At 46.1% G+C, this 13,368-nt stretch overlaps 3 protein-coding genes across 7 annotated transcripts in view; 2 read left to right on the forward strand and 1 right to left on the reverse strand.

Moving 5' to 3' along the window:
• LOC136045831 (transient receptor potential cation channel subfamily V member 2-like) overlaps positions 1-13,368 on the forward strand; it is a 51,399-nt gene that overhangs the window by 27,803 nt on the left and 10,228 nt on the right. For 3 of the 5 annotated variants that reach the window (XM_065731999.1, XM_065732000.1, XM_065732001.1), the window contains exons 1-2: positions 11,239-11,593; positions 12,907-13,203. In XM_065731999.1, the coding sequence (XP_065588071.1) occupies positions 12,962-13,203 (242 nt within the window). In that variant the 5' untranslated portion in view covers positions 11,239-11,593; positions 12,907-12,961. Of the gene's footprint in view, positions 1-10,821; positions 11,193-11,238; positions 11,594-12,906; positions 13,204-13,368 lie in introns of those variants that run through there. The other 2 variants (XM_065731997.1, XM_065731996.1) reach the window with 2 other exon arrangements.
• Positions 1-13,368, reverse strand: part of CTNS (cystinosin, lysosomal cystine transporter) — a 79,417-nt gene that overhangs the window by 9,865 nt on the left and 56,184 nt on the right. The window lies entirely within an intron of this gene.
• UBB (ubiquitin B) lies at positions 5,275-6,976 on the forward strand. The gene is made up of 2 exons (XM_065731978.1): positions 5,275-5,347; positions 5,911-6,976. The coding sequence occupies exon 2, from the start codon at positions 5,917-5,919 to the stop codon at positions 6,832-6,834; it is 918 nt and encodes a 305-aa protein (XP_065588050.1). The 5' UTR covers positions 5,275-5,347; positions 5,911-5,916; the 3' UTR covers positions 6,835-6,976.

Genomic DNA, 13,368 nt, shown 5'->3' on the forward strand with positions numbered 1-13,368 from the left:
TATGCACGCTGGGGAGCATAGTGAGGCTCTGTCCCTCCCGAGGCGTGAATCATGATGGCAGCTCCGCAGAGAAATGGGTTCTGACGTGATTCACCAGACACCTCTTTTTGCAGATTCTGTCACAAGCATCTTAAGAGGAAAGCAATCCATGCAGCATGGACCTTAAAACAAACACAACCTCCAAAGCCACTCTGCTGTTGGTAAATAACTCAGAAAATATTTTTTTACAAGCACCTTTAGGACAAAGCTGTTTACGGAGCAAAACTGTTTAATGCAGGGGAGAACTTGTAGGTATCTAAGTTGTATTTGGTAGAGGGGAAAAAAATCACTCAAAGGATGAATGCCCAGTGTGGCTGGAGTGGAAGTTCATTTCATTGGAGGGACAATCAATAGCTTTTATTAGCAACAATTCTTAATGCGTTGCTCTTCCCTGGAAGCGGAACAGGGAGAGATGTAAACAAGTGAGCTGCCAGTCTGGTATGGGGCAGAACGGGCACCAGAAGGTCACGTCTCATTGAGGAATACAGCAAGCAACTGGACGATGATGAAACATCCATCAGCACTCTCTGGTTTGGAAAAGAGCTTTAAAAACACGCATCTGCAGTGTGTGGGCTGCCTCCTGAGCTGGCACGTAGCAGGACTCGAATAACAATCCAGTGGCTCAGCATCACCCTTCACTGATCATAGGAAGGGGTACTGAGTTACAGTTTCCTGTTATTCCCCATCTGAACCTCTGTACTCATTATTCATTCTAATGGAACCACTTTAAATACGCTGTATGTGACAAACTCTGGCCCATGTCAGCATGTTCTTCAGGAGCGCCTGATCTGGGCCACTCCCAGACCCTTAGTCACACTCAGATTCATGTTAGTCACCTTATATTTTGGGAGGAAATGTCACTCAGGTGAAACTGGAGACTGTGAGCTGAAACCAAGTCTATGTAGTCTGCACTGGCTTCATCTGCCCTAGGTGCAGGGAATGGCCTAAAGCAGTTGCAGGTTTCAGCCTACGATGGTTTGTCTTCTAAAAACAAGAACTGCACAAAACTAAAAGGCAAAGCATGTTTTAGGAGCTGCTCCCTGATCTGTTCACAGCCACCTGCCTCTAGGGCAGGAGATACTGATGTTCGTACAGACTCCAAAAGCAGTTCAGGGGTGGAAACTGGAGTGTGTAATCCACGTCATATGTGCAAATCTGTCACTCTCCACTTACCTTTGCTATTAATTAATTGTGTTTTAAATGTAGAAATTTCAGAAGCTAAATTATGTTCCCTTATGATGTTTCAAGGTAAGGAACTATAAGAAAAATAATGAAAAGCAAAATGCAGTCATTTCAGAAGGTTACAGCAAAAAATATTCTTCCTCCTTTTTCACTTGTTTCAGAGGACTCACAAAGCTCAAAATTGGGTCTCACAGAAAGAGTCAGTGCTAGAATGTTATGGCGGATCTCTGGCTGAGAATAAAATTCACTGTTCTGATTGCAAGTCCTACATTTCAGTGGTTGCATATAGTGTGGGTGTACGTGTGGCTGTCAGATGGTGCCCAGTGCCTAAAGAGTAACAGCCTTCACTGCTACATTGGTTGTCTCCAAATCAGATGCAGCGCTTACCAAACATTCATGGCATGTTTTCCTCTAAAGCTTCTGAAACAAAATAGAGAAGGAAGAAATATTCAGAAAGACAGTGAGTGAGGAAGGTAAGAGGTGGAAAAGTCTGGTAAATGACTGTTGTCTTTGGGTGTATCATGATATTCAAAGTTCAACAGCTGACGTGTTTTAGTGCTAAAGTACAAAGGTGCTTTTCTGTGCCATGCAGCTCTGCTTGTATAACAATGACTCAGCTATGCAGACCTGGCTTGCAGCCTGTGTGGAGATTCTGCCTGTAAGGGCATTTTCACAGCAAAAGCAGAACTAAAGGAGCGACGTGTTTGTGGGTTTAAGAGAAGTAAACACTGCGAATGCTTTTTGTTTAACAAACAGGGAACTAGAAGTAGTTTATAGCCTACACCATGCTTAAAAGCACTGAGGCATTTAAGACTATACAGTTCGTAAAGGGGAGAAATCCAAACGTTGATTTGTTTCTTAGTCTTAATAATGTTGTGGAGCAGGGACTTTTCTGGACAATCTCCTTATCAAGGGATCCAAGCTGGATCTGAAGACAAAGAGTCTGACAGACAAAGGCTCTTCAGAATGGCCTTGACAGTGTTTTTGTTCAACAGAAAAATGTTATAATTCACAGCATTTTAGAATGACTTCTTCTTTCTGTTTTTCAAGATGCTTCCTTGCTATCCTGCTGAAAACTCCCATCCCAGAAACCACATGCTAAATCAGCTCAGATGCAGCAAAGAAAACACGAACAAAGAGAGCTCCTTCACTGCAGTGCAGTTTGGATCGGCTCCAACAGACTTGTAAGCAGGAGACAGACTGCAAAGACACAGACATGTAATTTTTAGAACAGACCTAGATATTGTCGCTTTTACTGGCATAGCATGCAAGCACAAACCTGTGATTTCAGACTGAAGGCGTCTTGTAAGATGCCCTTTAAAAGTCTCCTGCCATCAGGAAGCATAGCAAATTGCCACCTCTTCTTCTGGATCATGTAGAGAGGGACAAGCCCAAGCATGTTTGTGGTAGCAGCACAGATCTTAAAACAAAGCTGTATCCCATATATCCTGCAAAGTCAAACTGTGCTTTAAACAGACGTGCACAAATATGTATTGTCAAATTTCCCTATTTTATTACAAATCCAGCTACTTTTTATGAAGTTTTTATCTCCTGAATTTGATAGCTTATTAAAAACTGTGTTTATTTAAATTATTTTTAGCTTAAGGCTTAGAAAAACAGAACTCAAAGAGTTGTCTTTTTTTGGTAATGTCATAATATTACAGTCCATCTTACAGTACTTTGAATCGTGACTTGTTATTTCTGTAACCTTTGAGCTTGGCTGCACAAGGACAAGCAGTAACAGGCCACAGCTCTGTTTGCCTTGTGATCAGGTTTTATTGCAGTGTTACAGGTTTGGGGAGAAAATCTACCCACAAACATAAACAGATAAATGTAATTATCCTGTGTCATATACAGTATCGTAAACCTGAGGGACGTGTTGGTAATTTTATGAGGTAGGACAGCATGCTGTTTTTCTGTATGGCAAGTAGCCTGATTTTTATCTGGACAAAGGAAAAGAACTGATCTTGCCACGCATACATGAATCTTCTGATTGTCCAGCTGCCCTAAGTTAAACTCTTGTAACTAAAGATAAACAGATTGCTTCATTTGACATTGCTCATGTGGAAATGCTATGCTGTTGCTAAGACAGTAGTGTACATAAAAACAGACACCGTGTTCTAGAATGTTCAAATTCACTGGAAACATTTCTTTGACCCCAGGTTTTTCCTCTTCTGAAAGCAGGTTACTTCGTACCGCTGCCCAATGACCTACTTCTGAAATTGCTGGCAAGGAACACACATCCCCAGCAGCAGGCCCTGTACCCTGGCAAAGGCTGGAGCCACCTGTGCAGTCAGTGCAGTCACAAGATACGGCGTCCTGTATTTTCAGGTTAGCGTTTATTTGTACACAATCCACAGTCTGTTGCTTATTCACCTAGAGCCACTGGAGGAAGGGCAGTATACATGCTAAATACTCGAATATACTGGACTAGAAAATGAGTAACTACTTTCATGAGCAGTTTAGTCACAGGCTTTAGCAATAGGGAGGGCTCCAGCATTTTCTGGAAACGTTGAAATCCTCAATGCAAGCCCAAAACACGCAGGCCAGGCTTTAGATTAGCTTGTGGTTAATCTCCAGTTTAGCAGCTGTGGCCTTTCAAATCTGTAAATATTATTTCTAGTTTCTCATGGCCTTCCTCTCAAGAGCTCCTTGTTTAACTGCCTTGGCTCTAACGTGTAGCTCCCTGGCACTGAACATACAAAAAGAACCTATCGGAAACAGTGAGCAAAGTTGGCAGTGTAAGAAAACAAATGTAATACTGCTTAAATCTGCCCTTTGTCCTAAATCTGCATAGCTGAATAGTAGTTCAGAGGTTGGTGACTGCCTCAGAACAGTCTCTGCGCTTTGCAGTTACTGTTCTTCTCCCTTCTGGTCTACATTCTGAATAACTGATGGAAATACTCATTTCCTTTTTACTGCAAACCACGAAGTGCTAAGCAGACACAAGCCTTGCACAAAGAAACGAAACCAAAGGTTTTTCTTTTTAATTGAAGGAAGCAGCTCATAGGCCTGCATTAAATCCTGCTTCTCACATACACGTCCACGCTTCCTGAGCACAGCATTTACCAGCGAGTTGATCTGCGTTCACCAAGCAGCAAGTGAAACAGGATGAAAACCTGCATAGATATTGTGTAGTCCAGTTATGATAGAAGAGCCAGTCTGAGAGGTATAATGCACTTAAATGACAGGAAGCTGTGCCCTGTGCAGGGCTCCGTGCTGTGAACGCAGGTGAACAGCAGCATCGCATCGCAGGGCTGCCAGGAGCTGCCAGGCAGCTCAGGAAGCAGCACGAGAGCGCAGCCATCATGGCGCACCAGCTTGGCAGCTTCCTACATAGCACTCTGCAGCTCTTCTAATGCATTTCCACTCTCCCTTGCAGCCCCATATGGCAGGAGCAGCCCCAGCTATCCCGCACCCTGTCCCAGAAATGAGTTCTGTTGATGTAGTGATTCTCTGAACAAAAACACAACCCATCTTTCTTAGGGGGTGCCTTTTCCCCCCTTCTCCCTGCCAAACGCTTTAAGCAATAGCAGGCAAAAACAGGGCCCGCAAACAACACCGCCCTGCTCTCCCGCCCCCGCCCTGCGGAGCAGCGCATGCGCACATCCTCCACCCCACCGAAATCTGCCCCCTCAGCGCAGCACCGCCGTAGCAACAGCGCTGACCTCACTGCGCACCAATCAGAGCGCGGCAGCGCTCGAATCTTCCAGAGCTTTCTTTACAGTGCCCCCTTTCCGCTCAACCAATTAGCAGCCACCTTTCTTACTGCCGCACCAATCAGCGCCCACCTCGCCACCTTCGGGATCGGCCGTTTCACCGCAGCTCCGGATCCATCCGCACCCTCAGAAATTTTGGGGTTGTTAAGGGGTCTCCGCTCTCTGCCGAAGAAATCACGGACCCCTTCGCTCCGGGAAGAGGGACTGGAGCGGCGGGGAGGCGAGTATTTGTTTAACGAATGGGTTTTTGTGTGGGACTACTTCGAGAGGCGGATGGATACGTCAGCGGGAAGGGGCGGGAACTGTCTCAACAGAGATGCATAAATACGGCGGCGCTGCGTCACAGCGCAGAACGCGGCTGTGGACTCGGTGTGGTTCTTGTGGTTGTTGCGCTCAGGGCCGGAGACGTGAGTTGTGCTGTGGGGGAGGAGGGGGAGAGGGACTGCGCGGTGCTTCCTCAGTTAGGGGCGCAGACGGCGGTGCGGGTGGGGCTGAGATTTCGGGGTGGTATTTCTGTGGGGCGTTGGTTTTTAGGGTTTCTCAGTTTCCTAGTGGTGTTACTGAACGCTGGTGCCCGGGGGGAGGGGAAGGGGAGTTGGGGGGCGTTTTCTCTCAGAGAGATTTTTAGAGAATATGGCGGAGTGTGTCGTTGCCCTGCCCGGAAGCGGTGGGTGGGGGAGGGGGGCTGAGTCACCGTCGGGCGGGGGCAGCATGGCTGCTGTGGGGTGTGGGGGGGGGGGAATGTTGGGTTTGCTTTGTCCTGTTGGGGAACCGCTTGGGCCCTCAAAAATATCAGGCCCTTCTCCCGACAAAGAGCTGAAGAAAATCAGAATAGGGTTATTAATAGGCGTCAGAAATCGTAAGCGATGTTAATGTAACAGAAGTAGTGAGTCGTTTTTCATTTAGAAAGCGTCAGTGGGTTTAAGGTGATATCATATGGCTATAGCTGAAACTTTTGTGTATTTTTCAGTTAAACATGCAGATCTTTGTGAAGACCCTGACTGGCAAGACCATTACCCTTGAGGTCGAGCCCAGTGACACCATTGAGAATGTGAAGGCTAAAATCCAAGACAAAGAAGGCATTCCTCCCGATCAGCAGAGGCTGATCTTTGCTGGCAAGCAGCTGGAAGATGGACGCACCCTGTCTGACTACAACATCCAGAAGGAGTCCACCCTCCACCTGGTGCTGCGTCTGAGGGGAGGCATGCAGATCTTTGTGAAGACCCTGACTGGCAAGACCATCACCCTCGAGGTCGAGCCCAGTGACACCATTGAAAACGTGAAGGCCAAGATCCAAGACAAAGAAGGCATTCCTCCCGATCAGCAGAGGCTGATCTTTGCTGGTAAGCAGCTGGAAGATGGACGCACCCTGTCTGACTACAACATCCAGAAGGAGTCCACCCTGCACCTGGTGCTGCGTCTGAGAGGTGGCATGCAGATCTTCGTTAAAACCCTGACTGGCAAGACAATCACGCTTGAGGTCGAGCCCAGTGACACCATTGAGAATGTGAAGGCCAAAATCCAAGACAAAGAAGGCATTCCTCCTGATCAGCAGAGGCTGATCTTTGCTGGCAAGCAGCTGGAAGATGGACGCACGCTGTCTGACTACAACATCCAGAAGGAGTCCACCCTGCACCTGGTGCTGCGTCTCAGAGGTGGCATGCAGATCTTTGTGAAGACCCTGACTGGCAAGACCATCACCCTCGAGGTTGAGCCCAGTGACACCATTGAAAACGTGAAGGCCAAGATCCAAGACAAAGAAGGCATTCCTCCTGATCAGCAGAGGCTGATCTTTGCTGGCAAGCAGCTGGAAGATGGACGCACCCTGTCTGACTACAACATCCAGAAGGAGTCCACCCTGCACCTGGTGCTGCGTCTGAGGGGCGGCTATTAGTTGTTGTCAGCAGTCTTGTTGAGCAAGATGCACGGCACTTGTGTTTGCACTGTAGTCCTTCTGATGTCTTAAATTAAATACAAGCTTAAGTAACTGCTGATCTATATGTTGAAATGCTAATAAAGTTTTCTGTTGCACATTACATTTGTTGTCTGTCTGTTCAAGCTAGTAAACCCAGTAGGTATGAGTGACACATTGCTCTTGGCTTCCTTCCGTGGTGGTTTAAGCCTCCTTGTGTGGGTAATGAGGGTGAGGGAGGAGTCATAGGGAATCAAGTTTTACATTCAAGCACTATGTCACTCATAGAATTCAATGCCTGTCTCTATTTCCAGAAAGGATCCAATGTTCAGTAAGCACTCCAGAGAGCTGCTGTCTGACTACGTTAAAGCTACAGGGCTGAGGTGGTGGGAGTGGGTCGTGAACTGCTCTGCTAAAACTAGTGGTCCTGAGATTGATTACCTCCCTGTGAGCGGTGTGACTTCTGTCCTTGGTGTGCTCTGTGTAAGCAGGTCTGTTGATTATCCATTAAACACAACTGCTGGCTGTGCCAGTCACAAAATGGAGGTGGGGTGTTAAGTGGTTATCATCTGGGGAAGGGCTGTTTGCTGGAAGCACTGCTGTGGTTTGGGGGGGTTGCATGAAAGTGGCTGCCCTGAATACTGCGCAGCAGAGCAGTGGGTGCAGTGGGTCTTTGTGGGGTTAAGCACTGTCCTTCACAAAATCACGTGTAACTGGTTTCCATTTCCAGGTATTGGGAAATGTGAGGTTCAGAGTGATGGTTCAACCCTACAGCAAGGGGTCTTAGGGGTGTAGTCATCCAAGTGCCTCTCTATGGAAGCTTAGGCTGTAAGGATCATGGCTGTCAAGGCCTTGATCTGTTGAATCTTAAGAGCTACTTAAGAGTTCAAATGGAGTCAGCATCCACTGTTCGTTACTGGTGTCTGGATGGTGCGTAGTGCTGCAGCTTCCTCCAATATCCTGAGCACGCCCTGTAGATGACTGCTGTGGCACTACTGCCACTGGCAATGTGATGCTATGGATGCAGTCTAAGGGGATTTAACCTGCCAATTGTAAGCAGGTTAAATCTGCTGGTTACAGCTGTGATCGGTACTCCTTGCAGCAGGTTTTGATTCCCTGCTTCCCTTAGAGTATGAATTGTGAGTTATTCACAGTCCAGAGGAGGTATGGCACCGAATAAGTTTGCTCTGTCTGCTGATGATAAACCAGTTGCTTTACCTCCCCTGGGTCGTAATCTGGAGGTGTCCTTTCTCAAGTACTTTTAATAATTAAACCATGCAGCATGATAATGGTTATAGCTACTGATCAGGTTGGGCACAGTGCGGGTTCAAGGGGGGTTTGTTTGCTCTGGGTTAGGAACAAGTCTGTAAGGAGCACGTAACCTCTACTGAACGAGAACTGCTGCTGAAGTGGAATCCAGACTTCCCAGGTGCCGTTAGGAGCAGTTGGTTTCATGGAGAGCTATCTTTGGGGTCTGCCCTGTGCAGCCTGGGCTGAGGGTGTGAAGCTACCCCTATTGTTTTCCCAGCCCTCCGGGCGAGGCTCGTGCTGAAAGGCGGCTAACTCTGCATTATGTGACTTACCTAGGAATGGCACAGAGCAGCGGAAGCACAAGAAGTGAAATTGGGAAGCGCTGTAGCGTTGCAGTGCCGCCCTGGGGGGCGGACATCGTTTCTCCCAGCGCACCCTTACAGCTCTTGCTGTTTTCCAGCGGCACGCAGCGGGAGCTGAGGGTCGTGCAGTGACCGCTGGGTGTCACTGGTGTTGCACAGAAGTGTTCCTTGGAAGCGGATCGTGTGACTTTGGGAGCATCTCATCAGGCTGAAATCCTATAGGAAGCGATGCATTGAGTACAGAGATATTGTACGAGAGGTGGACAGTTCCTTCAGAGGCCTGAAAAGGTCATAGGTGGGAGCATTTAAGTGTAGTGATGCGAGACCTGTAGTTAGCAAAATACTGCCGTGTGAATAAACCGAGTTAGTGGGGCAGTAGCGAGTTTTGACAAGCAATTATACTTAAGAATATTTGGATTTTAAATTGGGCACTGCCTGGTCCCTCTAAACGCTATCAGATTCCGTCTATATAATTATAATAAATCAGGCTGCTGCAATCTATCCCTTCAGTGTGAGTTCTGTGTGAGTCTCGCATGGAAAATGGACTGGCATTGCAGAGATACTTGATCTTTCCCCAAGGCTGAAAGTACACCTTTAAAAGTAACAGTTGTCTCTTTCAGCCTTGTGACCTCCACGGGGTCTGAATGAAATGCCCACCTGATGTTCTGGGAAACGTTTTGATGGTCCTCTCTGCATGCAGCTATTGCAGACTTCCTTCTGTGAGGATGATTTTGAGCTGCTGCCCCTTACAGCGGCCACAGATCGAAGCTGTAATTAAACTACAGACACATGGAAGTGACTTTGTTTTTCTATTTACAGCATAGAGAAAATATGATATTAATTATGAACGTACTTTTCAGTATTTAATACAAATTGATGTGTTCCTCCATATTCTGATCAGAGAATACCTATTTTAGGAGATGTGCTAGTTCACGTCTTTTCAGAAAGCTGCCCTCCCTTCTGCTTCCTGTTGCATTCTGTTTAATCAGGTTTGAGTCGCTGAAATGGTGTGTCCTAGTGTCCTCCCTAGGAAAGTGTGTGCGCATGTGTGCATGCATAGCAATGTTTCTGTGTTCTCCCAGCAGCTCCGTGTTGCTGTGTTGCTGTGTTGACCTCCCAGCTGGCAGTGATTCCTTTCCCAGCAAACTGCACATTCGCCTTCCTCTGTGTAAACTATTAAAACCAGATGTACAGAACCAAATCTGTTGTGATGCGCTTCTGTAGGCTGATTTCATTCCTTGGTTGGAAAAGTGGGCTGACTCATGAAAGCTGAGGGGAGGAAAGTTTATGCTAAACTATCCTGCCTGATTCTACATCTGTTGTTACCCGAGTAAATTAATGTTCCAGGGAGCCCCACATCGTCCACCCGTCCTGTCAGATGAATATTGCTTTGGGTTCTCTGTAGGCTTGTGGTAGCTTCGGAAAAAATCCATAGCTGGAGTTCAATATGTCAGGATGTGACGCATCTCAACATTTTTTGAGCGCTTGTTAACTAATTCACAGCTGTCAAGCTGTTGATTAAAAGAGCTATATATCATTTTGATAATTAACGAGATTTGCTAGATGATTTCTAGATCATATATATGGCTTTCTAAACCACCAGTCCTTTACAGAGTATGGATGACAAAAACTCTTCAGTGACTTCGTGGTTTGGAAGGGCATTGAAGGTGCTGAATGCCATCCTCCATTAATGCTACTGGGAATAATGATCATGCTGTGTCCTCTGGCTTCAGTTCTGTTAGGAGAGAAAAAACTAAGAGAATTCATGCAGTCTGATATCTTCTGTGTCCCAGGGGTCCTGTTTTCAGAGTGATAAGTGAACAGTGCTAGTGCGTGTGTGTGGTGTCAGCTACAGCTGGTTGTATGGATGACTGCCTGTTCCCCCAGAAATAGCCTTCCAAGACTTGGTGTTCCTTTGGAGAGCAAGGCCACCAAGAACTGAGCATCAGTGGCCAATTAAGTAACCAGTGGCGTAAGTAGCTAGGAAGTGGGGCTGCTTTGTGAAGGCTCTTGTCCTTGTGATGAGCAGCTGAGGCTTATTCTAACATTCAGGCTAGTTTGTGTGCTGGGATTTGCTTTGCCTCGTAACGGTGGTGTATGAAGTTGTGTGAGAACTGACTTCCCACAGGAACGGATGGCTTCAGATGTTTCCACGCATTCTTGCTTCTCCTGAGGTACAGTGTCTTGTGACAAACCTCACAGCTAAACCACAGGCTCTGGCATTGCCAGGGTTTGATCATCCCCTGTGGTCTAAATGGGCTGTTGGAAGCCACAAGATGCCTCCTGTGCAGGAAGGAGTTAAGCATTATGTATTTGCAATAGCCAGCCAGCTTTCCCATATAAGAGCAGTGCACTCATTGGCTCTCTCTTTTACTGAGAAATCTATCTAGTCATTTCCTGTGCAAGCCCTTCTTCACTTTGCAAAAAGCTGTACAGTTGAGTAAATAATCAGTCAGTCACTCCTTCTCACGGGCTGGATTCTTTCATGGACCACCACCGACCAGGAGTTCGATGTCGTGTCGTCAAGAAAGTGCTAAGATGAGTGTGGTGGTCTCTGCAGAAGAAGAGAGTTCTCATGCATGGATGTAAATAATTTGGGGGCTGCTTTCAAGCTTATTAACACATGTTATTTGACATCATTTCTCCAGGGAGCCTATTTAGCTTCTGAAGGATCAGCTGGGACTCCCTGTGAGATCAGTTCTTGGGTGGAGCTTGCAGCAACTTGGGGTAAGTGCTGTGCTCTTCCTCTTTTGACAACAGGGCTTTTTTTTTTTTATGCTGCACTACTCAAAAAGGCTCGGTAAAGTCGCAGAAGGGGACAGCTCAGTTCATGAGAAGTTAAAACTGAGTTGACAAACAGAGAAAGGAAACAGTTGTTTTTCCTAGGAAAATACAACGTGGATGTATTTATTATAGAGCCTTTATTACTAATATTTTTAAAGGGCTGTTTGCTTTTGCTTTTAAACCAGACATTCTGTCTGTAAACGACTGTCACTAAATAACTTTCTTGAGGCTGTGGAGAGATGGAAACTACAACTGAGAAATGACAGGGGGGAAAGGAAGACAGAACAACAAGCAAACTATTGTGGCTGTACAAATAGTGCTCTGAAGGATTGGCATGTGTACCAGTAAGTGTTTCAGGGGAGAATATGGAACTGAAATGGGATTGTAGGGCGTAAGCCTGTGTGTGCAGAGGAATGTTTGTCAGTAAAATGCAGACTAAACAGAATGGCTGAATTGTAATGGTTTGTCATGAAATCAGCCCTTGGATTTCTTGCTGTGAGCTGCATAAAGATGTTTTTGTAGCTGCTTTCTGCTTAGAGCTAACTATGCTGCCCTGCATCCTAATCTAAGCCAGAATGCTTATGGTGTGTCCATTTACCTCTTTGCTGGTATAGGCTGTGGAGTCTGGCTTAGTTCCAGTAAGGGAGATTTCAGAGAAAATCTGTTAACCATTTGGAGGGAGTACATGTGAATAGGACGGAGTTATTAAGCTTTGATTCAGATTGGTAATTGTGGATGTTTCCTTGCTGCCTCACAAACTGCGACTCTTCAGTCACGTGCTGTCTACAGACAGCTTGCACTGGGTGTGGATCTGGGATGTGTCCAGCTAAATAGGAAGAGATGTCTCAGAAGGGTAAAAAATAATGAGACAAGAGGGCTAGTTGGGTGCTGTAATGAATACTTAGGTTCTGTGCACAGCATTACTGGGTCCAGCATTGCTCTTGGAAGTGCTGAACTGTGTTCAGGCTCTGAGGGCTGAGTGTCCACATGGCAGCCAGTGTGTGTGCCTATGCTGTGGAGCTGGAAGTTGAAAGCCTGCACTCACATGGATAGCCAACATTAGGGAGTTTTTCTTGTGTTTTGCCCCAGGATGCAATGCAACAATGTAAGAGAGGAACATAACTTTTGTATATATTTTCCCTGTGGAAATAGTGCCCTTCTTAGCATCAGAGAACACGAACAACAGAGAACAGAGTTTATTGCTCTGTTTCAAAAAAGTTCATCTGTAGTTCTTCTTATCCTTTGTCCACTTAGTGAGTGGCCTCTGTTGGCTGCCCTGAGACAAGAACAGTGATTGTAGTCTCCTAAAGATCCGCTCTCTTTGCCTTTTATGTAAGGAACCTGTGCTGCTGCCAGCAGGTGAGATCATCCCACAAAGGGGGTTCAGATATTCTGTCGATAATGAGTTGTCTGTATTTCTTGTGTTACTTCTGGACTACTTTTCTAGGTGCACCATGTTTAGGACATTGATCCTTTATTCAAATATCCCCAGTTGTGCAGAGTTTTACTGAATTTCTTCTCTCAAGACACCCAGAGTCAACTGTAGGAAGATTGGATCTGGAAACGTGCTTTCCTCTATGTCTGTGCCACATGGTTCACATTCTAGTTTTTTTTAACAATTCTAACAAATTGTGTTAATTCTCCCATGCCCTTGCAGGTTTATTCTCGCAGTGGGGAACATCTGGTGATCTGCAAGACCATCTCTGCTAGAAATGGATAACTTTACAAATAATCAATCAGGCCCATGTCAGAGGAACAGATTGGTAGGATTACTGGAAACAGATGACAGTATCCAGGAGGATAAGCCTGCATCTAGTACAAAAGAAGAAAGATCAGGACAATATGGAAAGAAGGGAGAGCCCCGGCCCTTGGAGACACCCTACCAGAAGGAAAGCAGTGACTACTCTCCTAAAGTCATGATCAATCTGAACTATCGACCAGGACTTGTGATCAAGTGAGTAACTGCTGATTGCACAAGGATAGGATCCCTGTTGATCTGCACTGACCCCTGCCAATAAACTTGACAAAAGTTGAAACTGAAAGTGGCAATGCAGAAAGATTACAGCTGTCTGGTGAGAGGTAAACAAAGGTAGGAAGGGGACATGTCAGCCCTTTCTCT

The sequence above is a fragment of the Cyrtonyx montezumae genome, unplaced genomic scaffold (assembly GCF_038088225.1).
Source record: "Cyrtonyx montezumae isolate F1298 unplaced genomic scaffold, pur_monq_1.0 scaffold_15, whole genome shotgun sequence".
In the NCBI taxonomy this organism is placed as follows: domain Eukaryota; kingdom Metazoa; phylum Chordata; class Aves; order Galliformes; family Odontophoridae; genus Cyrtonyx; species Cyrtonyx montezumae.